Below are 17,388 nucleotides of genomic sequence, written 5' to 3' on the forward strand. Positions count from 1 at the left end.
TCTGTTTTATTTATCATTTACTGTACGCAGGTCTGAGCTTCTGATTGAGCTCTTTAACAGCTGCTGCAGTTTTGTACAGTCATTTATTTTAATTTAAATTTTATAGGCTGAAAGAGAGCCAGGACAAAATGTGTTTCATAGCGTTTTGGACTTAATGCATATAAATTGTAATCTCAGACGGCTGTGTCTGCTATCTGTTTCCCCTAGAAACTGTGCCAAGCAGCCGTGAGGAAAAGTGGGTCATGATTGTGGACCGGGCAAGCCTGCTCATCATCGAGGGGGTGTCTGGACTCCGCCGGCTCCAGGAGTTAATTTGGAGACTCATGGAGCTCCACAGCCTTAAAATCGTGTCTTCTGGCATCATCTGGGTGTCACTTCAAGAGGTTGGATTTATGTATAGTTTGTGAATCTTTTTTCAGTATTATTCAGAATGTACCTTCCCAGTTTAAAAACAGTATGATATACAGCACCTTGCAAAATGCATTTTAACTTCTTCACTTTTTGTCACATCTCCATTAAAAATCTTTATGTTTAATATTGAGATTTTGTATGACAGACAAAAATTGTGTGTAATTGTGAAGTGGATGGAAAAGGAAACATGGTTTTTAGGGGTTTGTTTTTCAATGTTAAACCTAAAAACTTTTATAAGCTTTAGTTTAACAGCCCATTGAGTTAATACTTTGTAGAACCACCTTTTGCTCCAATAACAACTCCGGGCTTTCAGGATATGTCTCCACCAACTCTGCACATGGAGAAACAATATATTTTGCCCATTCTTCTTTGTCAAGTAGCTTAAGCTCTGTCAGTTTAGGTGGAGAGCATATAGGCAGTATTCTTACACATGAATAGGCTTTTTATCTAAATCATTCTGTTGTAGCTTTGGCTGTATGTTTAGGGTTATTGTCCTGCTGGAAGGTGAACCTCTGCCCCATTCTCAAGTCTTTTGTTGCCTCTGTACGGTCTTCTTCCAGGATCACCCAGTATTTAGCTGCATCTATTTCCAATCAACTCTAAGCGGCGTTCCTGTCCCTGCTGAAGATAAGCATTCCCATAGCATAATGAGAAGGCAATTGTGGCTCAGTTGGAAGAATAGTCGTCTTACAATCCGATAGTTGCCCCTGGGCAAGGCACTTAATCTCAAGTTACTTACTGGTCTGAATATTGGTGTATGAATGTGTGTGTGTTTGTGAGGCGCTATATAGGGTTCAGATCATTTACCATTGACCACTACTGCCACCACCATGTTTCATTTTGGGAGTGGTCTACTCAGGGTGATGTGCAGTGTTTGGCATATGGATAAATTGGCACTGCTTTAAACTTGCCCTAAACTTTGTCCCTGGCCTGTGTTCCTTGTTCTTCATGATGCTGTTTGTTCACAAATGTTCTCTAGAAAACCTCAGAGGCCTTCAACAGCTGTGTTTATGCTAAGATTCTATTATCAACAGGTGGACCCTGTTTATAAGGTAGGTGGCTTCTGAAGGCAAATGGGTTACCCTTAATTTCATTTTGGGGTCTCATTCTAAGGAGGGCTGAATACAAAAGCACGCCATGGTTTTTGATTTTTATTTGTGAAAATGCCTAAACTATGCATAATTTACATTACTATATAGACTCATGCACTACTTTGTATTGTATTGTTCCATGCCATAAAATCCAAATAAAATTTAAGTTTGTAGTTGTAACGTGCGGGAATGTAGAAACGTCAATACTTTTGCAATACACAATACATTGTGTATTAATGTGTTACAGACAATGAAAAACTATTTGACTGATTTCACTTTTTTATAGGTTTCACTGATGAACTTCCTGTTTTTGGTCCTGTGGGTGTTTGCACTCCCATTTCCAAGATTACGTCCTTTAGCCTCCAGTATCTCGGCCGTGTGGGCCTGCATCATGGTGGTCTGCAAGATGTTTTATCAGCTCAAAGTGATCAAACCTCTGGATTACTCCTCCAACTGCACTGCTGTGAGTACATCTCAAGTCAGTTTACAAGTTTATGTTTTTCTTCAGTGGTCCCCAACTTCTTTATGTTTTACCAAACTTCAATAGATCACAAGCAAAGAAATTTAAAAGTAATGATCAAATGACCTCTGAAAGGATCCTAACTCAAGGGATGTTTTTACACAGTCTTGAAACAATTAATTAGTACTACTTGTCACAAAGAGTTATTTGACTGAAGCTTGGGATACAGAATGATCAATCGAAGGATGGTAAATCTCTCGGGTCCTGTGTCAGATTTTTTCTGTGTTTTGATTTCTTTATTTCCCAAAGTCTTGAGACTCAGACACTTTTCATGTATTGTAAACAGCTTTCTTTTGATCTTCTTTCCTTTCAGTTAAGCACTGATTGGCCAAGCATCAGTTATTAATAAAACTGATCAGAGTCATACACTCACCGGCCACTTTATTAGGTACACCTTGCTAGTACCGGGTTGGATCCCCTTTTGCCCTCAAAACTGCCTTAATCCTTCGTGGCATAGATTCAACAAGGTGCTGGAAACATTCCTCAGAGAGTTTGGTCCATATTGACATGATAGCATCACACAGATTCTGCAGATTTGTCGGCTGCACATCCATGATGTGAATCTCCCGTTCCACCACATCCCAAAGGTGATTTATTGGACTGAGATCTGGTGACTGTGGAGCCCATTTGAGTACAGTGAACTCATTGTCATGTTCAAGAAACTAGTCTTAGATGATTCATGCTTTATGACATGGTGCGTTATCCTGCTGGAAGTAACCATCAGAAGATGGATACACTGTGGTCATAAAGGGATGGACATGGTCAACAACAATACTCAAGTAGCCTGTGGCGTTGACACGATGCTCAATTGGTACTAAGAGGCCCAAAGTGTGCCAAGAAAATATCCCCCACACCATTACACCACCACCACCAGCCTGAACCATCGATACAAGGCAGGATGGATCCATGCTTTCATGTTGTTGACACCAAATTCTGAACCTACCATCTGAATGTTGCAGCAGAAATCGAGACTCATCAGACCAGGCAACGTTTTTCCAATCTTCTATTGTCCAAGTTTGGTGAGCCTGTGTGAATTGTACCCTCAGTTTCCTGTTCTTAGCTGACAGGAGTGGCACCTGGTGTGGTCTTCTGCTGCTGTAGCCTATCCGCCTAAAGGTTCGACTGTTGTGCGTTCAGAGATGCTCTTCTGGATGCCTTGGTTGTAACGAGTGGTTATTTGAGTTACTGTTGCCTTTCTATCAGCTCAAACCAGTCTGGCCAATCTCCTCTGACCTCTGGCATCAACAAGGCATTTGCGCCCACAGAACTGGATATTTTCTCTTTTTCGGACCATTGTCTGTAAACCCTAGAGATGGTAGTGCGTGAAAATCCCAGTAGATCAGCAGTTTCTGAAATACTCAGACCAGCCCGTCTGGCACAAACAACCATTCAAATCATTCAAAGTCACTTAAATCACCTTTCTTCCCCATTCTGATGCTCGGTTTGAACTGCAGCAGATCATCTTGACCATGTCTACATGCCTAAAGGCATTGAGTTGCTGCCATGTGATTGGCTGATTAGAAATTTGCTTTAACAAGCAGTTGGACAGGTGTACCTAATAAAGTGGCTGGTGAATGTATCTATCAATATTCAATCTGAAGCCTAAATTCTTTGGCTTAATCTCTGCGTTTCTAAGAAAAATGTAGACCTTCAGAAAGCATGGAAATTTAATGATTGAGGCTAGGTTTTTGAGATTCCTGATTCAGGACCTGTTTAAAACTATCTGCACAGTACTTACTCTATGTAGGTTGATTTCCTATCTTTTTTGTTTTTATCTGTTTGCTGCATTGTAATCTATGATACTGGTAATCAGGACAAGAATACAAGTATGACTGTTCCAAAATAGTTTTTAAAAATCTTTATTGTTAAAAATGTCTGGGTAAATGTCTTTAGGTGGTCCCTAATGCATCTTTCATGTTTACCTCAAAAGAAAATCTTTCTTTGGTCTGAATATTTTTCTCGCCATCCTTCCTAAACTTGACCTTGGTATATTAGGGCTTAACAGCCTCCAACAGTTCTGGGCTGGATGATGGAGCAGATTTGAGGGGAAACCTGGTGGAGCTGCTCAGGAGGTCCATTCTCTATATCGAACCTGTTGACCCGGTCTTCTGGTGTGGAGCTCTGCAAAAGTGCGAGGGGAGAATCCTCCCCTGTCTGAGGGTGCGATGAGATCTGTATTCAATTAAAGTCTTTGACATTTGTCTGACTTAAAGTTTACCTTTGATAAAAAGTAATAAAATGTTATTGTCAATTTGTTTTAAAAGGTGGATAGTACCAGAAAGCATGAAAGATATAGGATTTTCAGTATCTTATATTTACATTTAAAGTTTCCTAAAAAGATCCTCTGATGGACTTTTTGTTTATGTTTTAGAACCATTTGATGGTACTCGGGTTGCTTGTATTCGAGGCGACCGTCCATCGCCACCAGCTCTACTTTCGCCTCCATAACGACCTGAAACCTCCTCCATTCAGCACCATCTTCCAGTTCATCACAAGGCAGCACCTAGATCGTGGCGTTCTGCCCTGCATCAAATACTTCATCAACTTCGGCTACTACAAATTTGGATTGGAAGTACTGCTTCTAAAATTTCTAATATTCCTTGTTAAGTCTTTGCTTATCTGAACACGTCTGACTTTTTCAATATGCTCACACTTATTCCTAGATCAGTTTGATTGTGGCAGTAAATGTTATCGGACAGAGGATGGATTTCTACGCCTTCCTCCATTCCTGTGCTTTGATAGCCGTAGTATCTCGGCGGCGCAGGAAGGCTATAGGAGAGATTTGGCCCAAATATTGCTGCTTTACAGTCGGCCTCATGGTGTTTCAGTATCTGCTCTGCATTGGCATCCCTCCTGCTTTCTGTGTTGGTATGAAAATGTGTTAAATTGTGTTGGATAATCTGTCATTTTTATCCAGCTCTTGAATAACTACTTACAAAAATGAGATACATAAAAAATATATATGTGTCTGCTGTAGTTTTATAGGAAAAAAAACATGATTTTAAAAGATCAACTATTTTATTTAGAATGGACTATATGCATTCATCAATATTAATACCTTAGTCTGTCATGTAAATATGAAAGATTTAGCCATACAGGCTAATGTCTTTCTCAATGTTCTCCCAGGATTGTGGTCTACACTGTTACTTATGTGTCTAAAATGCTAACTTTTTAACTTGTATTTTATGTTGTGAGTCTATTATTACACCCATATACTTAGAATATTATAATGCTGACAGTCTTTCTTCTGCTCCTATCTGAATCTGCGTCTCTATTAAAATAGATCTCTAGACTAAAAGAACATAAAGCTTTATTAATTTAAGTTGTGCACATAAATTATAAAGCTATGCATCTATACAGTAACATGAGGTGGAAAAACTTCAAGAAAATCACTGATATGCAGACTGAAACACAGAGGATCAAATGTTGAACCCTGGGGTACACCAACATTACGTTCAAACATTTCAGGAAATTTGTCATCAAATTGTTTTCTGTCACTCAGATATAATTGTATTCATTTGATTGCATGAGCTACACAATTTACATTCTGATAAACATCCTTGTGTTAATCTCTTCTGGTATGTTTTGGCAGATTACCCCTGGAGAACAGCAGCTCAGCCTTTGAGCTCTAATGTCATAAAGTGGTTTTACCTGCCAGACTTTGCAATGAGACCCAATCCATCCTTTATTTTCTGTGAGTATTTCTTACCCTCTCCTTCCTTTATTTTTACTGTTTTGATACACTACTCCTGACCTTTACCTCTGTCCATATCCCTGCAGATGACCACCTCCTGCTGCTGTGCTCGTCTATGCAGTGGCAGGTTTTTGTGGAGGAGAACAGGGCCGCTGTGCGACTTCTGGCTGGAGACAACGTCGAGATCAGCCGCAGTTTGGATCCATGTTCTTTCAACCAGTTCATACCAGTTGACAACTTCCTTCACTGCAGGTTGGGATCATTATTTTTCTGCTTTGTGTGAATCTTTTAACAATGATGTCTCGTCTTATAGTTCTGATGTTAGTTATGATCAAAAAATAAAAATAAATACCATACTGGCTCTAGAAAATGTCCGGTTGCCATTTCTGTTGTTGCTCCTTGTGTTTCTGTTTATTTTCTCTGATAAGAATCTTAAAATTTTTTTCAACTTCTTTTGAATGAAATTATCTTTAAATACATCTTATTTGTGCTTGTTTTGGTTAGAAAGCTACGTCAGCCTATAGTTTTCATGTCTTATGTCTCATTTTAGCTTTCATTTTTTAATGAATCTTTTTATTTTTTTAAGTGTTGAGTTGTTTAATTTTTTGTTGCATTAGTTTGTTATGATTTTGCTGTTTTTTAAAATCTCATTTGGAGTTGGGTCTTTACAGAGTAATGATCAAGATAGTCTAAATTACACATATGAATGCTCTTGAGTTAAATTAATAGTAATTCTGCATAAGCAGCAGTGTTTGCTGTTGGGATTATTTCTGCTTTCCTTTTGTTTACTTTCTGATGTGAACAGAATAATCAACCATCAGCCAAGATATGTGTGATTACGTTAGGGTATTTATTCTCTAATGCAAATTTGTCTGAATTGTTTTCAAAGGGAAAACCTCTGTCTGTGTTTTGTCCCCAGGTCGTACCTGGACATGGTGAAGGTGTTTGTTTTCAGCTACTTCTTCTGGCTGGTCCTCTGCCTCATCTTCATCACAGGTACCACACGGATCAACATCTTCTGCCTCGGCTACCTGGTGGCCTGTTTCTACTTCATGCTGTTTGGTGGCAGCGTCCTAATGCAACCGGTCAGATACATCCTACGCCTGTGGGACTGGCTCATCGCCTACACCTGCTTTGTGATCACCATGAAAAACGTCCTGTCTGTAAGTTGCAAAACAATACAAAGGTGAAAATTCTGAGTTGTACTGAAATATTTGGACCCAAGAGACTTTTTTTAAAAGACAAAAACACTATAGCAATGAACAATTTCAGACATGCAGCTCATTATTTTCAGATTTTTTAGCAGGCTCTGCCCCATTTCTCTGTTTCCTTCAGCTTGGTGCTTGTGCGTATCTGGACAGCCTATTGAAGAACAGCTGCTGGTTAATTCAGGCCTTCAGCATGTTCTGCACGATCAAAGGCTACGATGTCCGTAAGTGTGTGCTGTAATTAGACATGCTATTCTTGTATTTGTATTCCATGTCTGGAGGGATGGAAAAACAAAAATGATTGAAAATACCTCTCTAATGTTTGCAGCAAATAAACATGAACTCTCTGACTGTGCAGTGCCCTGCATACAAATTCAGTGTCCTTTACTTTTTCACACTTTTTTACGTCATAAACACAAACCCTATTGTACTTTATTGAGACTTTATCTGATAGACCAACAGAAACCAGTGCATTATTGTGAAGAGGAAGGAAATAATCCATTGTTTTAAAGATTGTTCTTTACAAATAGAATCTAAAAGTGTAATCAACAAATGTATTCAGCCCACCATTTTTCACAATAGGAACTCTGTGTTCAGAATGATGTTCAGTGTTACTTTTCCATCACACATAAAGTTTGGATGCAATTCAAAAAGTTCAGTTTTGGTCTCATCTGACTATACCACCTCATCCACATTTTTGCTGTGCTTCTGTTACCCGCCTAGTGGACTTCTTACAAAATGTGGAAAGGTTTAGGGGGTTTGAATACCTTTGCTAGGCACTAAATATAATTGTATCTGAACTTCAGAATATGGCTCGGTGTTATTAGAATGACTTGGATGAATTTAAACTGAATCCTAGATTCTACAGTCAAAATCAGGATATTATTGAAAAGATCATTAATTTCTGTAACAAATTTCACTAAGTGAAACACAGATTAAATACACACAGACTGATGTTTTCAAGCCTTTATTTCTGTTAATTATGAGGATATTCTGCTTACAGCTAATGAGAACACATTTAATATTAGAATTTTGCATTTGATCAATAAAAAAATTAAATTTTTATAATAAATGTGGGCTTACTGAAAATTATGTTTAATACCTGCTTAATTTAATTTTAATCTGACAAACCACATATTTAAATGTATTAAATATGACCGTATATAACTGGATTTGAACCTGTTTGTGCCTTGAGACGACATTCAGTGTTTAAACTGTGAAATAGGAAGAAAATAACTTCTAATTAGATTAGGTCTGTAATATTAAACAATTATTTCTAAATCCTTTTCTGGTTTTGTGCATCTCAGCTGAGCCTACTGATGAGTGTGAGCTGCCAGAAGGTGAGGCCGGCATCGTCTGGGATGCAATATGCTTCATCGTCCTCCTGGCACAGAGGAGGGTCTTTCTCAGCTACTATTTCCTCTACGTGGTGTCCGATCTCAAGTCCGCTAAGATATTGGCATCGAGGTCTGTTCTCCAGTTTGCCACTAATAAAACTTTTATGGAGAAATTTACAACCTTTCAACATAAGAGGGTAGAACAGAAACTTTAGTTTGGTACTTGAAGCGATTTGATAGACACTTTAGATTCATTATAAGTCTCGTTATAAAATAGGCGACGGAAATGTTCCGTTCCAGCAGCCTGAAATAGAAACTGTTTCCAAGACTATTTTAAAGCACTATATCAAAGTTCATTTATAACCCTTAATTACCCCAGCTAGCTAGTTGCCTCTATGTTTTTCTGCACATTTAAGATACACCTAAATTATTACTGGAAATGTAACACTAGGTTTTACTGCAGCCTGATGAACAGTGAAGACATGAAATTATGTAGAAATAATTAACTGTGACTTATCAATGTGTGAACCTCAGAAAACCAACCAGTTTCTTCTTAAAAGGTATAAAAAGAACTACAAAAAAATACAATAGTGAGCTTTTAAGCCAGTAAAAAACTCAGGCAGGTCAGTAGAATACAATGATGCCAACAACACCTAAATAGGTGTTAATTTCTCTGCATCTCTCTAAGGGGTGCTGAGCTGTTTGAGGCCAAAGTGAAGAAGCAAGTTGCAGCCAGACTGAAGATGGAGCAGAAATCTGTCGAGGCACTCAAGAGACAGTAAGGCTGAACAGGAAAAGTCTATCAGTCAGTTAATGGATCCAGTTTAGAATGATGACTGGCTTATTTCCCCTCTATTTCCATTTTTATCTTCTCTTAAAAGAGTAAACAGAGAGTATAAACTTTTCCCCACTCTCTCTGTAGGATGGAGAAGATTAAATCCAAACAGAAGGGTCCTCCTGCTGCATCGGACCTAGCTGTACCCCCAGCAGATCAGGAGCAGGCGACACTAGGTACTGCACGTTTAGATATTTTATATTTTCATATTTCATATTTTAGAGTTGAAAATAAGCAAATGACCAGATGAGGTGTTTATTTCCAGATGACGAGGAGAAGGCAATGAGAGATGGAGGAAAATGGTGGAAGCCTTGGGTCTCTCGGCCTGGAGGTGAGTGGCGAAATTAAGCGATGAAACACAGAAGGGTGAGGAAATCCTTCAAAAACACAAGCAGATGATTTTGAGAAGATAAAGTATTTAGTCCTCCTAAACTATTTCACATTTTGTCATATTACAACCATGACCTTCAGTGTCATTTAACTAAAATGAACGTCTCTTTTTGCGACACAGTGTAGTGCGTAATTGTTAAGTGGAAGAAAAATTATGTATGTGATACTCACAAATAAAAATCTAAAAAGTGTAGCCTACATTTTTATTCAGTTACCTTTTACTTTGATACCATTAAACAAAATCCTGTGTGACCAATTGCATTCTGAAGTCACCTAATTGGTAAATAGAGGGGCCTTTATTGATGAGTGGAAGGAAGAAAGCCATTGTTGAAAGATGTCCCTATGTGCAGTTTGCAGCCAGACCAAAATCAAACTTTCTGGCCCACATTCAAAACACTATATCGTGGTCAAACACTGCTCATCATCCTGCAGGCATCACATTTCCACAGTGAAGCATGATGGTGGCAGCATCATGCTGTAGGAATGCTCTTCGTCAGCAGGAAGAAAGGTAGCTGGTCAGAGTTCATAGGAAGATGGATGGAGCTAAATAGAAGAATGCTGGAAGAGAACATGTTAGATCCTGCAAAAGTATCCGTTTTTTCCCCACTTTATAATTGTTTCTTACTTTGTATTGGTCTTTCAAATAAAACCCATAAAAGACATTGAAACACATTGAGTGTCTGGTTGTAATGTGACAAAATGTGAAAAATCAGAGTATGAATACTTTTTACATTTATATTTGTATGAATAATTTTTAATAAGACACTGTAAAATTTCCAAACATTTTTACTTGCTTTTTCCTATCAGACAGTTGGTTTAAGACTGAGCCCAACTATAAACTACAATACAATGAAACATGGAGATAATGCATAATGTTCTGTTTTCTGACTGCTGAGCTGTTGCAGCAGAGAATCATTTATGTGAAGTTGCTTTTTCCAGAGGCTCTTCCTCTGCATAATGACAGCGTTGACCTTGGTATTTAACACAGTGGAGAACAATTGCGGCTACCACCTGTTTGAGAGCGACAGCGAGGAGGAGGAGGAGGAAGAAGTTACACAGATGAAAGAGGAGGAAGAACCACCAAAGAAGAAATCTGCTCTCCAGGTGAGCTGAGGCAAAAACAGCAAGCAGATAAAGCAAAGTTACATTTGGTTTTTACAGGCTGTTGCACATTGACATAAAGGGTTTTCTTGTGAAAGGAAACAGAAAGTATAATTTTTCCTAAATCAGTAAACCACATGTTTATGTTCCAGTGGGCATATAATGCCTGGACTACCAGCTCCAAATCAGCTCTGAAGGATCTAAAGAAAGAAAGGAAAAAGATAAAGAAAGATGAGAAGAAGAGGGCAAAGACAGAACTGCAGAAGCAGCAGGGTGAGACATAAAGAAGTCACGTTACTCATGAATTACCAAAAGACTGTGGACTTAAAAAATAAAGCAAAAGATGCAAACTGTATTTTTAGGTATTGACAGAACCAATTCCAGTGAAGACGAACTGGATGAAAGTGCTATGGAGGAGGAAGGAGAGGAGGAAAGAGGTAAACATACCTGAGAGAGGAGCTATTAAAATCAAACAGACAGTTGTAACACCGAATCATTCCCATGTCTTGTTCCTCTCCTACAGAAAACATCCTGCAGCGCATCCTGAACATGTTGAAGTTTAGCTGGGTGTTTCTGCAGTCTCTTGTTGACGATTTGACGGACGGTCTGAATGCGTTCTGTAAAGACAGCCTGGACATTTCCAAAGTGCTGCGATTAGAGCGAGCATTACTCAACCAGCAGCAAAAGAAGGTGAGATGACAAGACATAAACCTGATTACTGTAAAGTGACAAAACCTTTTCTACACACCTGATAGTATTTTACTTCTTCAATCATGGTGCTGTAGAACCGAAGAACAAGCTCCTTCACAGTGAACTACTCAAGTGATTTTTGAAGGCATACATATTATTTTTACAACTTCACCTTTTTCTGTTATGTTGTGGCTGGTAGCGCAAGACAGTAATAATCATGTCTAGAATAATAATACAAAAAAGTGTAAAAGAAGAAAGTGAGCAGAAGTTAGCAGGGAACTCTGGCAAATGTTGCTGAAACAAAACAATGGACATTTAAAAAGCAAGCAGTGATACCAAAGTCTGCAGCATAAATTGGAGTTCATAAAGTGAATATTCATACATTGATATATTCAGACAGGAGGAGGAAAAAGGGAGAACTGTTGTCTGGGTGCAGTAATTTGGAGATCTGACAAACCGGTACTCTACGAAGGGATTTCCAGTGTGTTCGTAAATCGTTAATTTCTCTAGGTATAAATGAATAAAACCCTTTCAGCACTCAGATAGGTGATGTAATTTCTGATCTAGTTGTGACCAACATTGTTACTCTGATGCCAGCAATCTCGTTTTTCCCAGCAACTGTTTTATTACACTAATCATCCTTATATCAGCCAGCCCTGCAGGGATCTTGTAAGTCTAATTTTTCTACAAATAACTGTTTTGTTCTTTATTCCTGAGGGTTCAACTCCCCTACAATAGTACATGTCAAAACAATATTTTGAGGACACCGGTCTGCCACTCTGCTCAAACTCAATGATGAGAAACATTAGACAATGCGAAAAATAATGTGCTGCAGCTGATGTCTGGAGACAGCAGTGGATTTTTTTTACTGACAGAGGACACATAAAAGTTAATACAACAGTAAAATAATGCATTTTCTTACCTAATAAATTAAATGCTAGCAAACAACATCCACAGTCATCTCTATGGTCAGGCTTCTATCTGTCGTAACCTTGCCATGAACTGTTTGTGTTTCCATCCCAAAGCCTCAGGTTATTTCTGCTCTTAAAGCCAAGTTTCTAACTGTTTAATGAACCTGGGACATTAAGTGTTTCCAACATAGAGTCACCTATCTACTTTTGTGAAGCACTCATGTTCCCTGTATAGGATATCTTTAGGGAAAAGTAAGAGTGCCCAATCCATCTTTGTTCTGTGTTGCCAATAAGTGGCTATACATTAATTCAACATTTATTCTTTAGAAAGGTGTTTATGTCAAACAAACAATCTGTTTTTTGTTTACAGCGATTCCAGATGGTGCAGCATATGCGAAGACAACTTCCACACATGAGCATGCATGTCTGTTTTTCCGGGCATGCCTCAAAAGGCTGTTTTTTTTATCAGAAAAGGGCCTTTGGAAATTGATTAATTATGTGATTTGAAAAAACAATCCTAAGACCAATTTTTGTTCAGTTGTGTTTCATACCTAATGCTTTATGTTTCTGTCTTTAAATCTGCTATAGGTTCTGCTAGTTTATCCATGGTAATGTCCCTTGGTGTTTCTGTATTTCTGTAGGGAAAAGAAGTGAGTCAGGAGAGCGTGAAGCAGTTTTATGAGACCTGGATATCCCGCCAAAACACATTGTCATCTGAGGAAGGTTTAGATGCTCTGTCTCCTCTAACCCCGCCTGCCGTCCCCTCCTCTCATCATGTCTATGCAAAGCTTAAAAACCAAGCCTCCAAAATATCATGGGGCAGCAGCTTCTCCAGGTAAACTTCTGGAAACAGTCTCATTTTTAAAATCTGTACTTCTCTTGTATTTATATTTTGGCAAAACAAAACTCGAGCACATCCTAGGTATATAATTTACTCTGTTTCTACCGCCTGTACATGAACCTAATCCCACTCGGTCCCGATCAACTTCAGCTGTATGACAGATGAAACGATGCTGGGCTCCCGACAGCCAACACAAGAGGAGCTGGATGAGCCTCCTGGCGTGCCGTCTCCTCCCCAGCTTCGACGGAGACTGATTAAAGAGGCCAACATCGACCAGAGCTCCTTTGATAGTGATGATCTTCCACAAAGGTGAAGGAATATGGATGTTGGATATGCATTTAAGTCAAGTTCAATTATGATTCAAACTCTAACCAATGAAATCTAATTTGAAAATGTGCAAGAGCATCTAGAAAAAATAAAGTTGGTACACAATGATACTTAAACCTTTTTGCAAACCATTTTACCTCTTCATTTAGCAGGTATTAAGGCAAATATGTTCTTTTCCATACCAATATAATCTGATGATCTCTAAAGCATATTATTGCATTAGAGTTTTAAAGACTTGCCATATTACAAACTCTGGCAGCGAATCACACATGTGTTCAAATGTTGCCACAAGGTAAACATTAATAAAACTAAAATCTATAATCATTCTGTATTTTTTAAACAACGGTTTATTTAAACATTTGACCTCTACTTTTCTTATCCTGTGGCAGCTTCCTGCGCTACAGTGGTAACACGACCTTAAAAGTAAACTGCAAATTCAGTTTTAGCTGTCAATCTTTTTTTTTTGCTTTGTCTATTACGGCAATATGGGCGACATCATCTTTTAGCATCACTGGTTTTCAATAAAAATCATATAATGTTCTCACTGTTGCTTGTATAAAGTTGAATTAGGTTGCAATGTTATGCAGTTACGACCACACCTCACTCCCCAATGCAATGCATGAAGGGAAAACTCAGTCAGCTGTGAGAGGAGTGGGATTATAACTGGATGTATTTTAGTGCTTTTCTTATTTTCAGAAAAGTGAGTCTTGAAAGTTCAATCACACAGTGTAGCATGAACAAAAAAAAAACGTGTATAAATCTAAAACTCACACGGAGCTGTGTTTATTTTCACACTACTTGAACTTTTTCACATTTTATCACGTTACACCAACAAACGTCAGTGTGTTCGGTTGAGATTTTTTGGTGCTCGAGAAACACAGAATAGCATGTACGTGTGGAGAGAAAAGAAAATGACTCAACAATAAAAATGTGAAACGTGTGCATTTCCATGGAACCTCCTTCACTCTGATACACCTAAATGAAATTCAGCTGCTCTGAGTCAGTACTACTTTGTAAAACAACATTTTTCTGGAAATACAGCCTCTCAACAAGTAGTGCATAACTGTGAAGCTACGAGAAAAGTATGCATAATGTTTTTAATATTTTTATAAATACAAATCTGAAACGTGCTTCATGAATCGTCCAGAGTCGATATTTTCTAGAACCCCCTTTTTAATATCAGCTTGGGGTTGGTCTCCATCTGCTTAACACATCTAGAGACTGAAATGTTTGTTCATTCTAATTTGCAAAATAGCTCAGGCTAAGATGGATTTAGGTCTAGACTTTGACTAGACTGAAATCAGTGTAATTTAATCCACTACAGCTCTGGCTGTATGTTTAGGGTCATTGTGTTGCTAGAAGGGGAAACTCCACCCCAGTTTCAAGGCTTTTGCAGCCTCTAACATATTTATTCGCCAGCATTGCTCTGTATTTAGGTACTTTTATCCTCCCGTCTATTTTGATCATGTTCCCTGACCCAGCTGAACAATGATGGTGACCCCATCATGTTTTATCACAGGGATGTTTTTTTGGCCAGCAAACATCTAAGCCCTTTTACAGAACAGCTGTATTTATACTGACATTAAACTACACAGAGATGGACTCTAACATTTAGATGACCTTAGAAGGCAATCGGTTGTATTACATTTTATTTAGAGTATCGAAGGAAAAGCTGAATACCAATGTATATTACTGGTTTCAGGTTTGTATTTGTCAGAAGTTTTGAAAAAAGAATTATTTCCCTTTCACTTTGCATTCATGCACTACTTTGTGTTGTTCTAACACATGAATCCCCGATTAAATGCATTGAAATTTGAGACAGTGATGTGACAAAATCTAAATACACTCAAGGTGTTTGAAAAGATAAGAAATATGATTTAAATGTTCAATGTTTGCCATTCACAGTTCCTTTCTTTGTTGTTGCCCAATGAGAAAATCAAAAGCACTCTATGCAAACAATACTGATAGGTTCTCAGTTTAAATAAATTTTTTTCTTTTCTTAAAAGTCAAGGAGATGATGACCATGACCACAAAGACACAAAACAAGATGAGGATGTTGAGAAGGATGCAGAGATTAGTGAGACATCTGATCAGGAGCAAATAGAAGAAGATAAAGATGACCAACAAGATGATCCAGAACTGGAGAAAGATGGGTTAGATGAAGAACTACAACGTAGAAAAGAGGGTGAATTCCCCAGATACATTGAGTGCACCTCACTGGATAAGCAAGGGAGCGATGAAGAAAAAAGTGTTAACCTCACTCAGTCTTCTAGACCTCTGACTCAGGAAACAAGGAACCTCACTGCCAGCGAGCTGCTGCTCAACAGGTCAGGGGACACAATAATCATTTAAAAGCAAAATTACAGGTTAAATCAAATCATTTGCTGGTTTGTTATAAAACATAAAGACTGACTTTTTCTTGCATCACTTTCTCCTGTCCTACAGCATGTTTGAAAGTGATGAGATCTCAGAGTCTGATAAGTTTTTCAAGACATTGCCGGGACCAGTGAAGCTGCTTTTTGCTCTCTACAACACCATGGTGTCCAAATCAGAGATGCTGTGCTACTTTGTTATCATCCTCAACCACATCGTGTCGGCTTCGTTTCTCTCACTCATCCTGCCAATTCTGATCTTCCTCTGGGCCATGCTGTCTGTGCCGCGGCCGACCAAACGCTTCTGGATGACAGCTATAATCTACACAGAAGTAGGTCATTTCAGCTGCTGCCAGCATCTTATTATTTATAGTCTTGTAATAAATTGTTTTTGCTTCAAATTATTCAGTTAAAGATGTTAAGAAATAAGTACTGTCCCCTTTATTAATGTATTGGTAAACTTGATTTTATGGCAATAAATTGATTACTTTTCTTTAAGATTAGCATATAGTGCTTTTAAAAAGTGTTGAAATTTGTCACATTTTGTCTCATTACAACCACAGACTTCGTTTCCTATGTGATACACCAACACAAAGTAGGGCATAACTGTGAATTGGAAAGGGAAAAAACATAGTTTTTACATATATTTCTATTTGTTATCCTAAATTATTTTTACAAATAAAAATCTGAAAAGTGTGGCATGCAGATATTTTCAACCCCTCTGAGTCAATACTTGAACCGCCTTTTGCTGCAATTAAAGCTACAAGATGTTTAGGGTATGTTTGTTCCAGCTGTGCACAACTAGTGACTGAAATGTTTGTCCTTTTCTCTGCAAAATACCTCAAGCTCAGTCAGATTGGATGGAGAGCAGTAGTGTCCATCCAATCTCATCTAACCAGAGCAAATTTTTTCACACTTTCTGAGTCCGCTACATAGTATGTAGTGCACTACAAGCAAAACCTCTTATGGTTTTCTTTCTAAAATAGCTTCTTGTAACACTTCAATAAAGGTCAGGTTTGGGGGTGCATGTCTAACAGTGGTCCTGTTGAAACATTCTCAGACCTGAGCTGTGGATATCTGTGTTTCCTCCAGATTACCACTGAGTCCTTGGCTGCTTCCCTGATTAATGTTCTCCTTGCCCAGCCCTTGAGTTTAGCTACACTGCCATGTATTGGCAGGTTTACAGTTGTGCCATGCTCTTGTCATCTTCAAATCATGGATTGAACAGTGGTCTGTGAGATGATGTTTTATAACCTAACCCTGCTTTAAACTTTTTTAAACTCCATAACATTTTCTCTGAGCTTTCTGCTGTGTTCCTTAGTCTTCATGATGCTGTTTGTTCACTCATGTTCTCAATCAAACCTCTGAGGCCTTCAAAGAACAAGTGGATCTGCACTGCGATTAAATCACACAAAGGTGGACTCTAATAGATGGCAGTGGGTTTTATTTAGGTGTATTGGAGTGGAACTTACAGAGTGTTAGTACAAGCTATGAAAACTATGTTAAACTTTTCTTCTCTTTCACAATTATGCTCTACTTTGTGTTGCTCTATCACATTAAATCCATTAAGGTTGGTGGTTGTAACCTGACAAAATGTATAAAAGTTTAAATGGTGTGAATACTTTTTCATGACACTTTTTCAGTCCTGTGACCCTGTTAG

General features: G+C 38.3%; 1 protein-coding gene across 1 annotated transcript in view; it reads left to right on the forward strand.

Annotated features, from left to right (window-relative positions):
- Positions 1-17,388, forward strand: part of si:dkey-11f4.7 (piezo-type mechanosensitive ion channel component 2) — a 54,712-nt gene that overhangs the window by 25,248 nt on the left and 12,076 nt on the right. The window contains exons 22-42 of the mRNA XM_047390660.1: positions 208-383; positions 1,789-1,965; positions 4,018-4,182; positions 4,394-4,594; positions 4,686-4,890; positions 5,615-5,716; positions 5,803-5,968; positions 6,636-6,879; positions 7,052-7,148; positions 8,232-8,391; positions 8,950-9,039; positions 9,184-9,272; positions 9,362-9,427; positions 10,475-10,590; positions 10,740-10,860; positions 10,950-11,024; positions 11,111-11,277; positions 12,830-13,023; positions 13,180-13,338; positions 15,363-15,683; positions 15,802-16,060. Of these exons, the coding sequence (XP_047246616.1) occupies positions 208-383; positions 1,789-1,965; positions 4,018-4,182; positions 4,394-4,594; positions 4,686-4,890; positions 5,615-5,716; positions 5,803-5,968; positions 6,636-6,879; positions 7,052-7,148; positions 8,232-8,391; positions 8,950-9,039; positions 9,184-9,272; positions 9,362-9,427; positions 10,475-10,590; positions 10,740-10,860; positions 10,950-11,024; positions 11,111-11,277; positions 12,830-13,023; positions 13,180-13,338; positions 15,363-15,683; positions 15,802-16,060 (3,350 nt within the window). The remainder of the gene's footprint in view (positions 1-207; positions 384-1,788; positions 1,966-4,017; positions 4,183-4,393; positions 4,595-4,685; positions 4,891-5,614; positions 5,717-5,802; positions 5,969-6,635; positions 6,880-7,051; positions 7,149-8,231; positions 8,392-8,949; positions 9,040-9,183; positions 9,273-9,361; positions 9,428-10,474; positions 10,591-10,739; positions 10,861-10,949; positions 11,025-11,110; positions 11,278-12,829; positions 13,024-13,179; positions 13,339-15,362; positions 15,684-15,801; positions 16,061-17,388) is intronic.

Source organism: Girardinichthys multiradiatus, chromosome 1 (genome assembly GCF_021462225.1).
Source record: "Girardinichthys multiradiatus isolate DD_20200921_A chromosome 1, DD_fGirMul_XY1, whole genome shotgun sequence".
Taxonomy (NCBI): Eukaryota; Metazoa; Chordata; class Actinopteri; order Cyprinodontiformes; family Goodeidae; genus Girardinichthys; species Girardinichthys multiradiatus.